The sequence below is a fragment of the Phyllostomus hastatus genome, unplaced genomic scaffold (genome assembly GCF_019186645.2).
Source record: "Phyllostomus hastatus isolate PE091 unplaced genomic scaffold, TTU_PhHast_1.1 phas_scaffold_78, whole genome shotgun sequence".
Classification (NCBI taxonomy): domain Eukaryota; kingdom Metazoa; phylum Chordata; class Mammalia; order Chiroptera; family Phyllostomidae; genus Phyllostomus; species Phyllostomus hastatus.
This window is the reverse complement of record NW_025334041.1, coordinates 99,738,692-99,759,613: the sequence shown is the minus strand read 5'-3', so window position 1 is coordinate 99,759,613 and position 20,922 is coordinate 99,738,692. Positions and strand designations below refer to the sequence as shown.

The 20,922-nt window shown below is 35.8% G+C and overlaps 1 protein-coding gene across 2 annotated transcripts in view; it reads right to left on the bottom strand.

Moving 5' to 3' along the window:
• The window catches only part of ASB3 (ankyrin repeat and SOCS box containing 3), an 88,070-nt gene that overhangs the window by 6,625 nt on the left and 60,523 nt on the right, over window positions 1–20,922 (bottom strand). For both annotated transcript variants that reach the window (XM_045827494.1, XM_045827493.1), the window contains exons 8-9: window positions 15,267–15,524; window positions 10,037–10,170 (exon numbers count right to left, since the gene is read on the bottom strand). In XM_045827494.1, the coding sequence (XP_045683450.1) occupies window positions 10,037–10,170; window positions 15,267–15,524 (392 nt within the window). The remainder of the gene's footprint in view (window positions 1–10,036; window positions 10,171–15,266; window positions 15,525–20,922) is intronic.

The window sequence follows — 20,922 nt, the reverse complement described above, 5'->3', positions numbered from 1 at the left end:
ACTATTAAAGAAAGATCAAATGAAAGGGAACTTAATCATGATAAACAAGACCATCTTCCTCTCTCTCACCTTTAGGATGCCTCTCTAAAGTCTGGAATATTTAAAAACTATGTAAAATCATCTAGCATAAGCACTTCCTGTGATTACCAAATGAAAGAATAAATCATGGTCTTAGAATCACTCAGAAAATAAAAATCCATTTTTCATTTCCCTAACTTGTTTAGGGAACTATAGCACAGCAGTCTGATAGGAAAAAATTAAGCTCAATATTATAAAGCAAATTTTAACTCCCTCTAAAACCTTTCCATAAAGTTCTCAGAAATCCCTACTCTACCATTAACAAATTCGCCTACACCTAGAACACTGTACACAACATCCTTTCTCCACCTCTTGTCCTCAGAGAAGCCTGATCTTCCCAAGGAAATGACTTCCTTGACCAATTATTACATAGAAATTTCTCATTCTTCCACACTTTTCCACACCTATCACAGGTCTCAGACAGCAAAGTTAGCACCCTCACAGATCTTCTGCACCATCTTCAGGCCCATGTTTCTGTCTTTAAATTCCAACAAATGTCACTTCTGATCCTCCCAGAGTTTGCTCCCCCTCACCGCCACTACACCCAAGCTTTAATATCATTAAGACCTGAGCTCCCCCAACAACTCCTGCCATCTGGTATATCAGATCCCTTCCCTTTCTCATTTCTTTTCCTAACCAGACTGAATTCTATGGGCCCATCACTTCTGTCATTTTGCTTTATCATCTCAATTCTGTACCTGCTCTGACAACCCCCAAGATCAACCTAACCACTTTCCTTTGGCACCCCAATACAGAGAAAGCAAAAGAATGCTGGGGAAAAAGTGATCATATAACCACATAAACTAGTACCACTTCCCACCTCCACCAGGCCCACAGGGTTGCTCAGCAAATCTTTTCACTGTTTCCCAATTTGGTTCCCAAAACCACCATTCTAAATCATCAAGTCCCTTACCCAACTCTCTTAGCAAGTCCCTTACTCTTCTTAGCAAGATTTTACCTCCTAATTCAAAGTAAAAACCAAAAGTATTCTAGGATCTTTCTCTGAGTTTCAAATCCTCACACTATAAACTTACCTATACCCACCCATCCCCACCTCTGCTCTCCTAAAAGGAATGGACCTATTTGAGGTTATTCACCTCTCCCTCTGACCTATCTGAAATGTCATTACATGAACTATTGCTTTCATCTCCAAATCCTTTTTATTATGTTTCCTTTTATTGATTTAGAGAGAGGGGAAGGGAGGGAGAAAGAGAGAGAGAGATACATCAATGTGAGAGAGAAATATCGATCAGCTGCCTCTGGCACACATCCCACGTGGGGACCAAACCCACAATCCAGGCATGTGCCCTGACCAGGAATCAACCTGGGACTCTGGGTTTGTAGAACAACATCCAACCAATTGAGCCACACAGGCTAGCGCTATCTCCAACTCTTTTTATTTTTTAATTTTATTTATTTATTTTTAGAGAGAGGGGAAGCGAGGGAGAAAAACATCAACCAAGTGCCTCTCGCAGCATGCCCCAACCAGGGACCACCTGCAACCCGGGCGTGTGCCCTGACTGGAAACTCATCCTGGCAACCTTTTGATTAGCAGGAGGATGCTCAACCCACTGAGCCACGCCAGTCAGGGCTGTCTCCAAATCTTTCATGTTTGTGTGTGTGTTAGGTTATTTCCTCCCTTCCTCCCTCCCTCCCTTCCTTCCCTTCTATTTATTTGTTTACAAACTGAGACATCTTGATCTAGGAAACATGTTCAGCCTCCCTTATCCTAACAGGAAAAAGAAAATTCTGCCATGACCCTGCATCATTCCCTTTTAGCCACTGCACTGGTTAAAAAACTACATTCACTTTGTGTTTCACTCATAGATTCTAAATCAGTATCTGATACATAGTTGACATGTAATTAAAGAATCTACTCACTGAAAAATTTATGGACATAAATATCTAGATTAGTAAATGCCCACCTATAGAAATACTTACATGATAGCTTTTGTTTACTGAAACTTCTGCATGTGGTCCACATTTAGAACTGAAATTATAGACTGTGAGGTTAAATGTTCTCAAATAAAGTTATCAGAAGCTAATGCTCTGTCCTTACTGCCTTTCCATCTGAAAATAGATATTTGGGATCTGGAGAATAATTTTCTTTTGTTTTGATTAGAATGTACCTGCCCCAAGGATCTGCCAGCTCACATATCCAACACAGTACATAACTGGGAAGAGTAAAATGGGCTTTCAAATAGTATTGGTAACCTAATAGTTTGGAGACTTTTAAAAAATTGTTTTAATTTCTAGAGCAACAAACTCTCCTCCCTTAACTTGCCAACAGACTGCTGACAACATAAAAAAACAGCTTGAATGGCAAAATGTCCTAGCAAATGTGCATGCAACCAGTCAGTTCCTAGATTAGTAAGGATTTCCCCAACACCACCAAAAAAAAGAAACACTTGCATAAGAGGCTGTGTGAAAGTAAAATTATCAATGGGCACGTGAAACCTTAAAAAAATGTTAAGTTTTTTCATTAAAAAATACTTAAATTTAAGTATTTTTAAATTTTTCATTAAAAAAATAAAACTAAGTCTGGCTCTTAAATCTAATAATAAGGACAGTCTGCAGGACAATATTAATGAAAGTGTGATTCTGCTGAAGTTGTGTAGGCCCCCAGTATGACTGGCATCTGAGAGGTGAGGTGAAAAGTTTCCTGCTCACTCTGACTGGCATCACTCACTTGGTAGAGTGGCATCACTCACTTGGTAGAGTGTCATCACACAAAGCAAAAGATCACAGGTTCAATTCCTAGTCAAGCAAGTGCCTGGTTTGGGGCGTGCGCATGTGAGAAGCAAGAAATCAATATTTCTCATATTGATGTTTCTCTCCCTTTCTCCCTCACTTCCCTCTCTCTAAAAATAAATAATTAAAACCTTTTTTAAAAAGTTTCCTGCTTTACAAATAGATCAATGTTTCATTTTTCAAGATGAAACATACTTACTGATGGGGATCTTAGTGATAATGCCTCATTCAGATTAATAGCATCCAGAGGAAATACCTCCAAGAGTTAAAAATCTCTTGTGAAAGTGGGCTCTGAATCTCACTGAATATTTACCTTTATTAATTCTATGAGCACAGCCCCTGTGACTAGATACAACAAACAATTTATCCTAGTTTTAAAAAGGCAACTCTTTACTCTCCATATGTCCTTAGTCCCCACCAAACTTTTCAGTTTAATTGAACATTTTATCTAAAAACTGTAAGTTGGGGTTTTGCAAATCAGTGTTTAAATAAGCATAAAAAACAGGTAGGTTTGAGTTAAGCTATTCCATCACAAAGCATTCATATAAATACTCTATCAATTATACTACTTACTACATTATATGTAACTTTTACTAACCTTTCCTTGCTCATTGACTCCGATACAGGATTTGGTTATAGGTTAGATTGGTTACAGGCTATGCTGTGCTGTGACGACATATAAAATCCTAAAAACCAGTATCTTTTTTTAAATTTTATTTAAATTGTTGTTGCAGTACAATTTTCTATCTTTTATTCCCATCCCAACCCACCCACCCAACCCTCTCCTTCTCCCTCCCATTTCCACCCACCCCTAGTTTTTATCCATGTGTCCTTATACTTGTTCCTATAAACCCTTCCCCTTTTCCCATGAAATTCCCCTGAAATTCCCTCTCCTCTCCCCTCTGAACTCTGTCAGTCTGTTCTTTATTTCAGTGTCTTTGGTTATATTTTGCTTGTTTCTTTGTTTTGTTGTTTAGGTTCCTGTCAAAGGTGAGATCATATGGTTGGTGGGATTGCAGGCTGGTACAACCACTATGGAAAACAGTATGGAATTTTCTCAGAAAACTAAGAATGGATCTGCCTTTTGACCCACCAATTCCACTGCTAGGATTATATCCTAAGAACCCTAAAACACCAATCCAAAAGAACCTATGCACCCCAAAGTTCATAGCAGCACAATTTACAATAGCCAAGTGTTGGAAGCAACCTAGATGCCCATCAGTAAATGAATGGATCAAAAAACTATGATACATTTACACAATGGAATTCTATGCAGCAGAAAGAAAGAAGGAGCTCCTACCCTTTGCAACAGCATGGATGCAACTAGAAAGTATTATGCTAAGTGAAATAAGCCGGCAGTGAAAACCAGTATCTTAATACAACAAAGGTTTAGTTCTTATTACCAGAAATGATTATAAATCAATAGTTGATTATAAATCAACTATTCCTACACCTAAATTTAGTTTCTGGTAGTTATTCCCCAATTACCAACTATAAATGTAGCAATCTCATAAAATACGTTGCCATGTGTAGTTAGTTTCTTGTACTCACTACAACTGGTGGTTTATCTTGAAGGGTATATGAGGGAGGAGCGCCGCTCAAAACTAGAAACAGTACTCAGTTTCAAAGGAAACTGTGGGTTAAACTGTAGATACTTGCTCAGTCCATCAAATTTAAAGTCCTCATAACGTTCCTTGGGTTCCACAACAGAATACTTAGCCTAAGACAGAGAAACTTGACTTTTCACTTTTCTTTTGCCTCTACTTAAAATCAACTATCTCTTAAAAATATGTTCTCAACTCAATCTGCAACACAAAATAGCTGCACACTGACACATCTCAGGTAGTCTAATTCTGAACTCATGCCTTAACTACCATTGTTGAAAACTGAGTTGAGACAGACAATATTTAAAGAGAACTGTTCAAAGGGCACACAAGTTATCCACTCCTCCAGATGGTATAATTCTAGCCCTGATAAAGTTAGAGCAACAGACACCTGAGTATCTGGACCAGGCTATACTGACTACTTAAGAACAGTTTGTACTGAATTATACTCTGGTATGATAGCAATGCTCCACATACACTGAAGATGGGTAAAATAAAGCCCCAAGAACCATGGCTACTACCAAAATATTGTCTAGGAAACTGTTCATTACAACATCCAAGAATATCTTTACTTCTGAGCAATGATATTGTTTTATCTTAAGAACTCTGTAACCCCAGAAAACTACATAACACTGAGGAAAGAAATCAAGGAAGACACAAACAAATGGAAACATATACCATGTTCATGTATTGGAAGAATTAATACCATCAAAATGTCCATACTACCCAAAGCAATCTACACATTCAATGCAATACCTATTAAAGTACCAATGGCTTATTTCACAGACATAGAAAAAACACTTCAAAAATTTATACAGAACCATAAACAATCCTGAATAGCAGCTGCAATTTGGAGAAAGAAGAGTAAAGTAGGAGGGATCACAATACCTGACACTAAACTATACTACAAGGCCACTGTAATCAAAACAGCCTGGTACTGACATAAAAACAGGCACATGGACCAATGGAACAAAACAGAGAGACGAGAAATAAACCCAAGTCTCTATGGTCAATTAATATTTGACAAAGGAGGCAGCAACATAAAATGGAGTAAAAATAGCCTCTTCAACAAATGGTGTTGGGAGAGCTGGACAGCTATATGCAAAAAAATGAAACTAGAACACCAACTTACACCTTATACAAAAATAAATTCAAGGTGGATAAAAGACTTAAATATAAACCATGACACCATTAAAGTTCTAGAGGAGAATGTAGGTAGGAAAATCTCAGATATTTCACTCAGAAACTTTTTTACTGACATGTCCCCTAGAGCAAGGGACATAAAGGAAAGAATAAACAAATGGGACCTCATCAAAATAAAAAGCTTCTGCACAGCTAAAGAAAATAGTATCAAAATAAAAAGAGAACCAACTGTATGGGAAAACATATTTGCCAATGATACCTCAGACAAGAGTTTGATCTCCAAAATACATAAGGAACTTACACAACTCCATTCTAAGAAAACAAGCAACCCAATTAAAAAATGGACAAAGGACTTGAACAGACACTTCTCCAAGGAGGACATACAGAGGATCCAAAGACACATGAAACGATGTTCAATATCACTAGCTATCAGAGAGATGCAAATTAAAACCACAATGAGATCCCACTTCACACCAGTCAGAATGGCCATTACAAACAAAGCGACAAACAACAAGTGTTGGAGAGGTTGTGGAGAAAAGGGGACCCTAGTGCACTGTTAGTGGGACTGCAGACTGATACAACCACTAGGGAAAACAGTATGGAACTTCCTCAGAAAACTAAAAATGGATCTGCCTTTTGACCCAGCAATTCCACTGCTAGGATTCTATCCTAAGAACCCTGAAACACCAATACAAAAGAACCTTTGCACCCCAATGTTCATAGCAGCACAATTTATAATAGCTAAGTGCTGGAAGCAACCTAGATGCTCATCAGTAAATGAATGGATCCAAAAACTATGGTACATTTACACAATGGAATTCTATGCAGCAGAAAGAAAGAAGGAGCTCCTACCCTTTGCAACAGCATGGATGGAGCTTGAAAGCATTATGCTAAGCGAAATAAGCTAGGCCATGAAAGACAAATACCATATGATCACCTTTAACAAGAACCTAAACAACAAAGCAAAGAAACAAGCAAAATATAGTCTAAAACACTGAAATACAGGACAGCTGACAGTGACCAGAGGGGACAGAAGAGGGAATTTCACGGGAGACTGGGAAGGGTTTACAGGAACAAATTTAAAGGACACATGGACAAAAACTAGGGGGAGAGTAGTAATGGGAGGGAAGTGGGGAGGGATGGGTTGGCGGGCTGCAATGGGAGTAAAAGGGAGAAAACTGTACTTGAACAACGATTAAAATAAAAATTAAAAACTCTGTAACCTGCCCTGGCTGGTGTGGCTCAGTGGATTGAGCACCGGCCTTCAAACCAAGGGGATGCTGGTTCAATTCCCAGTCGGGGCACATGCCTAGACTGTGGGCCAGGCCCCCTGTGGGGGGTGCTCCAGAGGCAACCACACATCAATGTTTCTCTCCCTGTCTTCCTCCTTCCCTTCCATCTAAATAAATAAATAAATAAATTTTTTAAAAGAACTGTGTAACCTACCATCAATGACTAGAGAGTTCACTTAGAGCCAAATTTACAGCCTAACGAGTTTCAGATTAACATGCTATGCTTTCCCTGACCCCATTTCATATCAATCCCCACCTTTATTTTTCATTTGCTTTTACTTTTAACTTGTACTGTTTTATGATAGTCTACATTACAAACTGTCTTAACTCCTTTTTAGAACAAAGCAGAGGAACACTGAAATGAATAGATCAAGAGTTTCCTAGGGCACTTTTAGGGTCCTTTGTAGAATCCAGAGCCATATAATGCTATTGATAGAATTGTACATAGGTGATCATTAAAGGTTTGAGATGAATTAAAGTGCAGTGCTTTTATCCATAAGAATTAAGTTTCTTAGACTTGATCTTGGACAGCTGGCCAGTGACTGGCAAATTTTTTTATTAAGTCAACTGCTATGTGGTAGTTAAACTGAGGTTTTAAGAGGTATACAAAAGGTACATGATAAAAAACTGTAATTAAATATGCTGTATACCAGAAACTATTACAAAATAATCTGAATATCAACTGAATTGAAAAATAAAAAATAATTGTTATTAAAGCTGTAACCAGTCAGTAAATTTTACCTGGTACACATTTCCTTTCTGATGCAGAAAAAGTTTCTGGCCCTGGCTGGCGTAGCTCAGTGGATTGAGCACGGGCTGCGAACCAAAGTGTCACAGGTTCAATTCCCAGTCAGTGTACATGTCTGGGTTGCAGGCCATGACCCCCAGCAACCGCACATTGATGTTTCTCTCTTTCTCTCTTATTCTCCCTCCCTTCCCTCTCTAAAAAAAATTTTAAAAAATAAAAATTAAATTTAAAAAATTTTCTGAAGGAAAAAGGACTCGTGGACATGGACAACATTGTGGTGATTTTGTGGGGGAGGAGAGCATAAAGGGACTAAATAGTAATGGGAAAAAAATACAATAAAGTTTAAATTTTTTAAAAAAAAGTTTTTGAAGACAAACCTGATTCCTCCCAGCCTCACTAAAATCCAGCATTGTAATTGCTCCCATTCTCTACAGATGAGGAGCCACTGAAGAATACCCTGTTACACCAACATGACTAGGAGGAAAGCACACACTTTTCCTAAGTAATTTGCAGTAAGAACAGGGTTAAAATGTCTTTCCAGGATAGTAATAAGAGACCTTAAGGCTGGACAATAAGTGTCAATCAGGATCTCCCAACCTCAGCACTATTGACATTTGAGGTCAGATAATTCTTTGGTGTCAAGGGCTGTTCAGCAGCACGTCTGGCCTCCACCCCCTAGATGGCAAGAGCACCCCACCAACTGTGACACCAACAACTGTTTGCAGACATTGCCGAGTATTTCTTGGGGGCGAGGGGGCCAAGTCATTCTTGTTGAACACCACTGTTATGGAAGAAACAAATAAACAGCTGCCAGGGATAACTCACTTTCTTAGTAAATAGCACTCCCAAGTCATCTCACCTTCTACCAGAAAATGGACAGAAGGAACAGTATGAGTTGTAGAAAAAACGACAAGTTCAAATTTTGGATAAATCAAAATGTGTGATATACCAAGCAGAAGGATCCAAAAGGCAGCTGGATATATGGGGCTGGAACCAAGAAGAGAGGTCTTGGTTGGAGAAACGGATCAGAAAAGCCTCTGAAAAAGGCTTTCACAAATCTTCAGCCAAAATAAAATTCTCTTTAGAGATGATAATTATTACCCTACACAAGCTCTACCTAGTGCCTAATTAAACAAGAAGCCCCAATGGAGTCAGTCTTTTGCAGGGTAATGTACTCATGCTCAATTTTTACCTTCATCTGGACAAACCTGCTGCATATTAAAGTCTTCAGAGTAAACTCTCACATATCTTTACTAACCGATACGCTGCAGTAATTTTTCTCTTTGGCATATGCTCCCTCTTTTGACTTTTTGTTCCCAAGTCCACTGTCCCATACCTGTTCCGAATAGATAATTGTTCTCCACTGCTGCAGATACATAATTAGTAAAAATAGGTGCAATTCTCCACATTAAGAGTTACATGCAAGTGAGTTTTCCAACAAATTCTGTACTAAAAGGCTCGGAGACTCCAGATTACTTTTTTCTTCAACAATAACCTCTCTGACAGTTTGAATAAGCCTCAGTTCAAAAGCATATTTTCCTGAATGTTTTTTGATTGAGAAAATTTATTTAAATATAATTTTCCTAGAAATAAGAAGACATTTCTACATATGCATAAGTTCACTTGTTAAAAGCTTATTCTACATGTATTATGCAGAGCTACATTTAATGTAAAAGTAGCAGTGAAGAAATAATTTTCTTAAGACACATAATCTGGTTAACCTAATGTAGTTAAAGGTAAATAAATATGAAAAACACAATAGAAATACTTTGCATATATTTAGCTTAAACTAGTTTCCCTGTGCAAAATCTTCTACTACATGCTATTTAATTTTTTTTATTAGTTTAAACTTCTTAATTAGTGAGAGTAACTTGAGAATTTGTTTTAAAGCAGTCATATAAAATATCAATCAATTCACAGAATTGTCACCCAGCTCACCTCCATAGTTACATTATACCAATACATCAGTATACATTCACTAAGGACAGGTAGAAATAAGGCATGGTAATACTTCCCTTTAGAAATGATAAAATATTTAAGAGAGAACACAAATACAAAGACACCATGAAAAGGAAAATTAAGTTTAGTATTTTCTGACAAACTAAATATTCACTAACAAGATTTTTATAATTCATTTTTGTTTATGTGATACTTAGTAAAAACAAAAGGATATCATTAAATTATAATATCAGTAAACACATCCTTTTCTTTATATGCTCCTCAGGCTAAACTTATAAAATCAGGTATGCTTTTTGTGGAAGGAAATTACTATCATCTCCCCTTACAACCCCATCCTTCCTCCACATAAAAAAAAATGCTAAAGATGCCCAATTTAGTATGTTCGCTGACAATTCTTAAAATTACAACACAGCTAGAGAAGAAAAAGTAGTAAGGTATGTTTAAAAATCATACTTTCTTACCAATATGTTGCTGTAGAGCCCAAGAGGAGTTTGAGGCCCGAGCAGAGAGCATCTTGTCAACAGCTGGAGGAAGTCTCCTCCAATTAGTAAACTCCAAAGTGAAGATAAGGGTGTCATCACTGACTGCTTCAATCCTGTTTTAGCAAGATGTTAACACACCATTAGATACAACAGAGATTCGTCCTAAAAACACCACATATCTATTCTTACCACACCTTAATATGGAAGGCAGACAGAAAACTGGGGCATAGAAAATATTCCTGTTACTGGAGGCAAGCTCAGGGTATATGAATAAGCATCTACAGGTTCCTACAGGAAACTGAATTGACTCCGTGTGTAGTTTGTCCCATAGATGACAAGAGGAACCTCTACTCTTAAAGAGGGTAGGAACTTTCCTTCCCCTTCCCCAGCTGGGGAAAAGACAGAGACAGCACCAGTGTCATCAGTGAATTTGCCATTATCTTCCCCCAACTGGACCATCTTGCTTTAACAGTCCCAAAAGGATAAAGCCTAAAAACCCCAAACCATCCCTAAACTAAGTACATGGAGAAAATGGCTTGTTTCTGCCCAACTCCCAGGGATGTACAACTGTTCCCCTCTTGGAACCTTCCACATTTAGATTCACCTCTAAAGAATGTACCAGAATCAGTTTCATCTCCAAGATCAGAAAGAACTTGTTCAAGACAGTTTTCCCTCTATTTCTACAAAATAACCTCAGATTTCCTACCAACCTACCCAAAAGAGACCTCCCCAAATTTTATATGCGCTTGAATCCTAATGAAAAGTACTAGTCAAAGAAAAGTTCTGATTTCTAATACCACCTCCACTTATAAACATGTTGCTGAAACTCTTTAAGCCCTTGAGCCTGGCCCTCTAAAATAAGAATAATACTTAACCTGCCAATTTCTGAGGACTAATTGAGACAATATGAGAAAATATAGTAAACATACTTTAAAATTCAAAAATGCTACATAAATGTTTTCCAAACCAGATACTACAACTGGTTTGGAAGTTTCAGCAAGCCTGATGACATGAAATTCAGTCAAAGCTTAACGAGAATAACACATTCTAACAAGATTACCCATCTTGTCTTGTAACTCAATTAGAAGCTCCCTACCATCACACTGTCTGAGGAAAAAGAAAATGACTACAGCTTCCAGTAATTACTTCAAAAACAGAAATTCTTTCCAAGGTCATTTTTGTTGGTTGGTTGGTTGGTTGGTTTTTTGGACACATTAATGAACAAGGACTAAAGATGGGGAAAAAAAAAACAGAAGGAAAAAAGAGAAACTGAATAATATTCATCTCAAACACAACTTACTTTTTGTTATTCAGAGTCAAAGATTCTTGAAATGACTGATTAGAGTATAAAAATCATTTCCCAAATTCTTACTTCTCTAATATACAAACTTCTATATAACAAAGAACTTGATGTTGCACAAATGCCTTGGGAAAACATTATACTTCTCAAGAAGCTTTCAATGAAATCACAACTTATCAGGAAATACTGAGAACAAATGAAATGATAAAGTATGTTCAAAAGCAAAAAAAATCTCCTTGACTTTCTAGGAACCCCACAGCCAAGGTTACTTGGTTCTGGTTCCTTATTTCTTTTTTTAATGGTTTCATTTTGTTGCATTAATGTGCTTTAGGTCTCACTGAGACCAAATACAAAGTCATTTTTAGGTAGTTATCTAAACATACACACAATAAATAAATCCATTTACACTACTTTAGATAATATAACTAATTTTACCAATGCTGATAATACCACTAAAAATGTATTGTTACTGTGACCTACACTGAACATTATGTTGTAGAGCAGCTGTACAATCATAAATGAAGGACAGTTAATCAACTAAATGCACAGAGGACATTTACTTTCTATTACTTACTCGTGTTTTGTCATATATAATGCGCACTTTTTTTGCCCAAATGTTTTAGGGAAAATAAGGATACACATTATACACAGGTAGCGCCTGAAATAACTTGTATCTGTTCTTGTGTTTTGTAATTATTTGTCATACAAAATTTCTTGTACCATAATATGTACAAAAATAAGTCCTAAAATTCCTTTATAATACAAAAACAAGTATCTAAATATAAATAAGTAAAAAATTGAGTTAAAAAATTAAAACAGAAGATTTTTTTCCTGAAAGGGCAAAAAACGTGGCTGTGCATTATACACAGCAAAACATGGTACTCATTACATTCAGTAGGGGGCACCTAGTTTTGTATTTAAAGTTGAAAAAAATATTTCAACTTTGTAGATTATGTTGTGATAGCCAAATTATTCAGCAAGATACATTTTTAAAGAACATTCAAGACAAAAAAAAGCTAGGAAAGCCATTTATAATTTACATGACAAAGATTAAGCAACAGACTTACATGTGATATAAATAAGATATAACCAAAATCTACTTTAACAGCACATTGAATTTTTATGGGGGAATTTTTCTTATAACAGCTCTATGAATGTAAATTTGATCAAAGAAAGCAAAACATTTATCATATTCAGTGTAAACAGTGGCTTTGCCCATTCAATAAAAGAACACTGAGCAAAAATTTGACCATGTTAAGCATATTGCTAGAGTGAAATTTTCTACTGTATTTTTCTAATGAACATAAAGTGACTAAAGTCACCCCTTCTGAGTAAACTATATACAATTGGCATTCTCAATCCAGAAAGCTGTAAATTTTATAGTTTACTTCAAAATAATTCGTAGTTTATTGGTTCTTAACTCTTTTCTATCCTAACCCATGCAATAAATACAGTACACACTATATTTAGCAGCTTATTACCACAAAAATTCTCAAATGAGCTAGTCACATTAGGAGAGGAAAGTCTCTATCAGAACTGGTATGGGAAAGTCAATTTTACAAAGCCTTCTAGGAGAATAAAGCTAAATAATTCCCTCTCCACCCAGCAGTCTACATAATTGACTGAAGAGGAATGGAAAAAAAGGCAATGTTTAATTTTTTTCCCTGCATAGGTTCTTCCTAATTTAAGAGTTGAAAGGAGTAAGATAAATTGGCACAGATCAACAGGTTAGGCAAGGGGTTAAGATACCCAAAATTAAGTGATACAACTATATAGCAGAGTGGTCAGAAAGGCAGATTTGAATCACACTACAGCACAACCTGGGTTCAAATCTAAGTCCCATCACTAACTAGCTGTGTAAGCTTCAGCATGTATGTTAATCGCTATGCCTTGATTTCCTCTTTTGTAAAATAAAAATAATAGTATCTAGTGTATTTTTTAGTAAATAAGTTAGTACAGTAAAGAATTTAAAATAGTGCCTACCATGTGTCAGGTAGTATTCCAGGTGTTGGTTAAAGAAATAAACTAGAAACCAGAAATAAATATAATTGAAACCAGAAAACTGAAAGTAGTGAGCCAGTAATATGGAGCTGAGTGAGCAGCTTCAACAGTGGACCACAGAGATGAGGCTGAGAAGAACGTGGGTGCCTTGGGGACAAGCACCAAGGCAGGTAAGAGAGGGAAGGGAGTACACTGTCAAGGCTGCCAACAGCTACCCAACGTGTTGGGCTGGATTTACAGCTGTAGTCAGTGGGTGAATCCTAGAACGGTGCGGAGCAACTGCTGCTAGCTGTCAGAAGCCCAGACGCAAAATAAAATTCACTAAGTAAAATGTTAAGGATACTTACACAGCTTTATTAATAGCTAGATATAGCATTCATTAGTGAGTGTTGATATCTTAGTTGCATGTGTGTGAGTGTATATCTGTTAAATATACACATACAAATAACTTTAAAAAATCAGAGATTTCCCAATAAGCTCTCAATAATCTTTATATTTCATTCAGTTATCTTGAAAACACAAAGTTTTGTGAAAATGTATTAAAAAAATATAGAGGAAATTGAAACAATGAACATTAACAGATAACTATGTATTAATCAGCTGTCAGAGAATGGGGTAAATATAATCAAACACTCAACCTGCTGTACACACACACACACACACACACACACACACACACACAAATAAAGTGGAAATGAGAGGGTGTGTCTAAACTTTGCCTTTACTTCTACATTCCTCAAAATCACTTACCTCATCCCTGAGCACAAAACCCTGCTTAGTGAAAATTGCTGAATTACTTAGAATGGCAGACATAATAAAAAGATGAAATGCTGGGATACTGCCAAATAAAGACCTGTTCTCCACATACAGATGCAGAAGCCACCAGACAGAAAATGGAGTCTCCAGCAATCCAAACTAAACTTACCGGCAGAGACCATTCTGTCACCTGCATGAACCCCAAGAGAATCCCATGTGAAAAAAATAAGTAACATATCAAAGCACTTTTCTGCTGACACACAAAATCTCAGTATTTGTCTAAACATTATTTTAGTGAATGGTAGATTTTGAAGCACAAAAATTAAGCCTTTTAAAATGATTTATTGAAACTTTATAAAATACCCTCTCCTGTATTTTCCTGGAGACTTTTACTCTATTTTCTCATTTACTTGCAATATCTGGCCAAAAGAGTTCTCTCACTCTACAATCACCTCCTCAGCCCTGACTGGACACTAACAACTTTTGCCAAGGCTGGAGGCTGTAGAAACGGTTTTCCTCTTCTTGCCCAAGAAAAATCCTAACCCACCTTTCAGTATAATCACTCACAGAGGCTATCCTTCTAAGAAACTACCTGAGGTAAACAAGTTATATCCTCAGCTACTTCAGAAATTAGTAGTTGTTAAGGGAGACAAAGTTCAAATAAACAAGATGCTATACAACAGAAGTGCTCGATCTAGTTGACTAAGGGATAACAGAAATCTCCAAAGCAGCTACACCATTCTGTCAGGGACATTTTAACAGGAGCATGAGAGATGGCCTAAATAGAAGAGATATACAGTACCTCTCAGAAGAGTTTACTAGAATCTGTCCCTTTCTACTCCCTTCCAGTTACCTCCTTATAGGAGGTTGTTCTGGAAGGGACAAGGTTGTCCCTAACCTTGGTGTTCCCGGTGTTTACTTTTTAATTTACTTTTGGCAAGAATCTGTCCTTACATTCATTCAATCTCACTATTAGCAGCCCCCCAATCCAGCCATCACAGTCTAATACATACACACACACACACACACACACACACACACACACACACACACACGCCCTCATCCCAAAATGAGGTCTCAAGAAATTAGGGGGAACTTAAAGGTCATATATTCATTCAAAAAGGTAAGGTCCACTATTGTAGGATTGCTTACCAAGAATTGCATAGAAGATTCAGTGGGTCAAATCCAGCAAGTAGGAGAGATGGCAACCATTCCTTGTATTTTGCCTGTGCTTTAATTGCATGATTTATAAATTCAGATGTATGGTTCCATGATGCCAATGGGCAGCCTTTCTTTAAAAAGTAACGAAATACTGAAAACTTCTCATACTTCAGGCAGTATGCCAAATGAAGTTCATTTAGCTGGACTCCATATTTCAAAAGAATATTCACAATTCCAAAGAATTCACAGCTCCACCACAAAAAAAAAAATAAAGAAATAAAGAAGTTAGACTTTTACATAAAAAATAAGTAAGAATAAATGTTACAAATAATAGTAGTTACAGCTGCAAAATAAGAACAGCAGATGGGATAGTAGATGGTTTTTATGTTTCTAGTGGATTTGAGATTAGAGACTAGGAGAGAGGGAGGGTTTCACTTTTTTCTTTCTTTTTTTTTTTGGACTTTTAGAAAGAGAGAGAGAAACATCAATATGTTGTTCCACTTATTTATGCATTCACTGGTTGACTCCTGTATGTACCCTGATGGTGTATGGGGGGGCACAGGAGACCCATCCACAACCTTGGTGTTCCCGGATGCTGCTCCAACCAATTGAGCTCCAGCCAGGGCAGAGGGTTTTACTTTTTAATTTACACTCTCCTGCATGGTTTTAAATTTTCACCCATGAACAGGAAGTGCCCTTAGAATTCTAAACATTCATCTTAAATCATTTTAAAAACTATCACTGACATACAGAAAGCTCTTCTCAATTTGTATTTTTGTACAATTAAGTATCTCTTTTACACACCACTTGTTAAACGAAGTTATTAAACACTGTAATCTGTCTCTAAAGACAGATGACTCCTTCTAGCAATCTCTGAAACACCATTTCCTTTGGCAATAACCTTAGTCAATGTCCCCTTTACTCTCAAATGTCTAATGGTAAAAATAATCATATAGAAAATCTTTTTTTAATGAACAAAAATTTAACTTATAGCTTTATTTCTAAATTAATCTACTTTCTCAAGTACTTTTATAGAATAAAAGTATATCACTTTGTACCTATTAAACTGGTTTTTTAAAAATATTTTATCATTCAATGCTGGTAAGTTGTGGTTAAACTGATTGAAAATAAGTGTGATCCTTTTCTGAGAGAGTGAAGTAGCAAGATGTATGAAAAAAAAAAGTATCATAGCAGAGTTGCAAGAGCACAGACCCTGGAGACAGTCTGCTCAGCCACTTAGAAGCTATGTGACTCTGAATGAGTTACTTAACCTTTCTGGCACAGAATTAGCCCTATGTGCCATAAGTATTTGTAAAATAAATGATATGTGAAGTAAAATACCATATAAACTAAAATAAAATATAGTAAACATAAATCACGGGACATTATCCAGGAGGTACAATTTTAAAAAATTATATTTTATTTGCACAAATGTTAACCATAGTATTATCAATAACAGACTCTAAAAAGAAAGAAATTGCCTAAATGTTGAATAAGAGCAGGTAAATACAAAATATGATATATTCATCAAAAACTGCAATTATGATGGTTCTTTGACCACTTAAAACTATTTATGATATAATTGTAACTGTTATAAAGCCCAATAAACACATATGTTTACTATATATACAACTGTGAAAAAATATGCAAGAATGAAATTATTCTCCTTTTGAAACTGACATTAATGTTATTTTAAACAAATAAAAATATTTAACCATAGTGTTATAGAATCTAAATAAGTGGCACTGTAGGTAAAATCAATATAACATGTTTAAACCACGCTCAAGTGAGATCAGCTACTTCTGAGGACTTACTATAGAACTTTAAACCAAGGTTTTAAAGCAGTTAAAACACTATATACATTAGTAAAATGTCACTTAACCCACACATATTTTTATAAATCTATTTCATTTATACCCCAATTTGGGATTCTTTTCTTTAGTTAAAAGATTAAACAATATTTTCTTTACTTTCAACTATCTTCACAACAATTTAAAAATCTATATTCTAAAACTTTATAAAAATTAGTAACTTTGTTGTCTGTCTAGTATCTTGCTATTTGTTCCTGATAAGAAGTCTATCATTAGATCACTGTTCTTGAAAACAGTCCTGTATGTTTGTATATGTTCCTCTGGCTGTTTTCAGACACAGGAAAGCTGAGGGAATTTGTGGCCAGCAGACCTACACTGCAAGAAATGTTAAAGGATATACTTCTGACTTACAGTTCTAAACAGTTATCGCCTATTTATTCCAACCACTGCGACCCCATTAGGTTCTCATTATTTTGCCTGCAGTTATTATTTGCTGAATCCACTATAGAACAAACTATATATGGACTATTGAATATATTTCAAAAAAATATGTAGGCAAACTGTAAGAAAAGCTCAAGACATTGACTTGTTACAAATGTGATACATCATTCTCAAGAAGCCTGGCAATTTTCAAGGTATGTGTGTTTATATGTGCAGCTCAGGGATTGGCTAAATTCTTCCCTCTGAAGCCATCTTTAGTGCTCTGAAACCATCAATAGCTCTTAAAGAGAGCATACTTTTGCTGTAGAATACAAAGGTAAATGTGAGCCATAAATACACCTATCAAACTGTTATAGATTTTCCGTTTAGAAAATAAAGAACTACAAAACCAAGAGACTTTCTTATGAAAATTGCAACATAGTACCTAGACATGTGGCTCATGCTAAGAAAATGTTAAGAATAAGGGCAAAAGATAAACCATCAATCTCTAAAATGTGAGAGGAACATACACATAATTCCCTAAAACAAACTTTCAGTATTTATTCTGTACCAGGCACCATGTTAAATCTTTTACATGGAAGATGTGCCTTAATCCTCACAACAACCCTGAGAATTAAGTTCTATTGTTATCTCCATTCTAGAGGAAAAATTAAAGAAAGCTTTGTTACAGAACTAGTGACTAGTAGAACTGTGATAATGTCAAACCAAAATCTAACTGAATATAACACAGCAAATATGTGAAATATCTCCCCTCAAGATGAAAACTGAACACTTTCATGAAGTAGTCAACCTCCAGACACCTCTGAGAAGTAGGTTTAAAATTAAAGCAAAGGATACAATCACTAACCTCAAATAAGTATAATATAGAGTATAAAGTGCCCGAAAAGTCTACAAGCATGGGAACAATAGTATAATTATTGTAAACGTAAGTTCATCCTATGTTCTCAAACTTTTCAAACTTTTGTAGATTTATTCCCCTCTTAATAATTCACAAACCACCACCATTAAAAAAAATTCTTAGAAGCCCTTTAAGAAAAAAATCTATTTAACATTACTTAACTCTATGTTTTCTAAACTTAACTATTTCACCCCATGTAATATCTATTAGCAATCTATAGAATTAGTATTCTACAAAAACACATTTTGGAAAGCCCAGCTTTAAACTTCTCCCAATTAGCCTTGTGTTAGAAGAGATAAAAGCACACTCCTAAAAGACTTATAAAACTGCCTAGTGCTATAATATTACCCCATTTCCAACAAAACAACCCATTATATGGTGAAAAATAAACATAAAATAAACTGGAGAATTATAAAACTTTGTCGGCATGCCCTGGGCTTCTGGGAAGGCTGAAGTTCTCAAATTCATGTGCAAGGTCCATGAATTTGCCCCTAGGCTAATCCTACTCAAGGTCCATGAGTAGCCCCTAGGGCATAGATAACCTTTGATTAAATGATAATTCCATGAACATATGTATGCATTTCTCTGAAGACTTGAAACAAATTCTCTTCTTATGAAACAAATTTTCTCTTAAATCTTGATGAAGAATCAAAAAAATTCTTCAAGTCCTAAAGTTTAAAAAGAAATAGTGCATCCTATTGAACCATTACAGGACATGCAGTCCTATCCTTGATATTTGGTCCTGTATCAAAACATCCAAAACACATTCGCTCCATGCCAAAAGGTCCTTGATATAACTGGTCCTGTACCAAAACGCCCAAAGAGACACTTGATCCACCCCCACCCATCTACCATACTCCATGAGCCATTACCACTTAGGCTACCAAAGCAAGAAAAATTATTATTGATGATACCACCACAGCACAATAAAACATGGTAGTATTTTTTATGTCTGAAACCAAAAGTAAAAGTTAACATTATGGGCTAACTGAACCATGGATGTTTTCTAATCACGGACATTTTGGACAGGACCGAAAGTCTGCTGATCTACTTAATATAAATATCAACGGAATGTGATGCATTAAGAGACTGCATGTTATATAAATAGTGAAAAGTCATCAAATAACTGAGAAAGAGGAGAAATTTAAAAGCTAAAAAAGACATGTCTAAACTTTATCCTTGGGCCTGTACATTTTTCCTTATTCTGCTTTTTGAAGTTAAAAAATGTGCATAGAAACAGTGCCCAGATCAAAGGAAGCACAGTAAAAGAAAATCCAACATGACTTATTTTAATAAGATTTATTAAATTTAACAAGATTTATTTTAAACAAACAGAAATGGGCAAACATCTGGAGCATTTTGTGTTTAATTAGCCAAAAAAATAATAATCTAACCAGCTTATTAGCTGAATGATCAAAGATCATAAAGTTTTACTGAATGGCTTTCAGCCATTTATTGAAAACAAAATAAAGACATTAGGTCTTATCAGATGTACCTATGTGTGGTGTGATGATAAGAAAAAACACAACAATTACTACAAAGTAGGCTAACAATTATCAGTATCAATTCAAAATATAAAATCAGGTCAAAGAAGCCATGAGCTCTTCCTGCAGTTATATATAAAAGGCATTAATATTTGTTCAGATTATCCTCAAATTTCTCAACTTCCCTCCTCTTTCACACATTTCAGTTAAAGGAGTTCTTATTTTCTTGTATTTTCTCATTTCAGTTGAATTACTCAACTGTGCCCTTAAAAGACTGGCTTTCATGTCACTGTAGCTGTTAACTTTTTAGGCCCGAGGGACAAAGACTGCTTTGTCCAGTGGTGGAGGAGACACCTTTCCACTGTTCCTCAGGGTGGTGAGAAACGTGAAAGGTCATTGCTTCAAATGGAAGCTGTCCTCTCAAAGGGATACCCAGCAAAAACCTTTCAGGATGCTAATCCTGAGTTAAAGTTAAATCAGCTGAATAAAACAATGAAGAAGGAAAAGCATAAAACACAGAGCCATTATTTATGCTTATTATTTTCATTACCATTTGATATTAAAATTGTAGCATTTATAAAAGAGACAGAAGTTCACTACAACACAACAGGCCAATAGTGCCAGAAGAGCCACAAATCTTAAATATCTAGACCTCAGAGAAGTGCCAAAAAACACATACACACAAATGAGGAAACAAAAGTTGTTAATTCATTAACACCTAAATGAGATAAATGTTGATCAAATCATTTTATACAACAATCTCACACCAAACTAAAATTACTGTAATAACATACTGTTGCTATGAAAATTTCTAAATTTACATCACTAAACTTACCTCACTATCTATTACCAATTCTCTCCAAATTTGACTAATAATTAATTTTGAAAACTGGAGTTTTTTAATTTCCCTAGTACCATTATGACCAAAACTCAATTCCTCATCAATAATTGCTAAATGGAATACAGAAAATTCAAACACTGTTTCATTAAGGAGCAATAGAACATGATAGTTA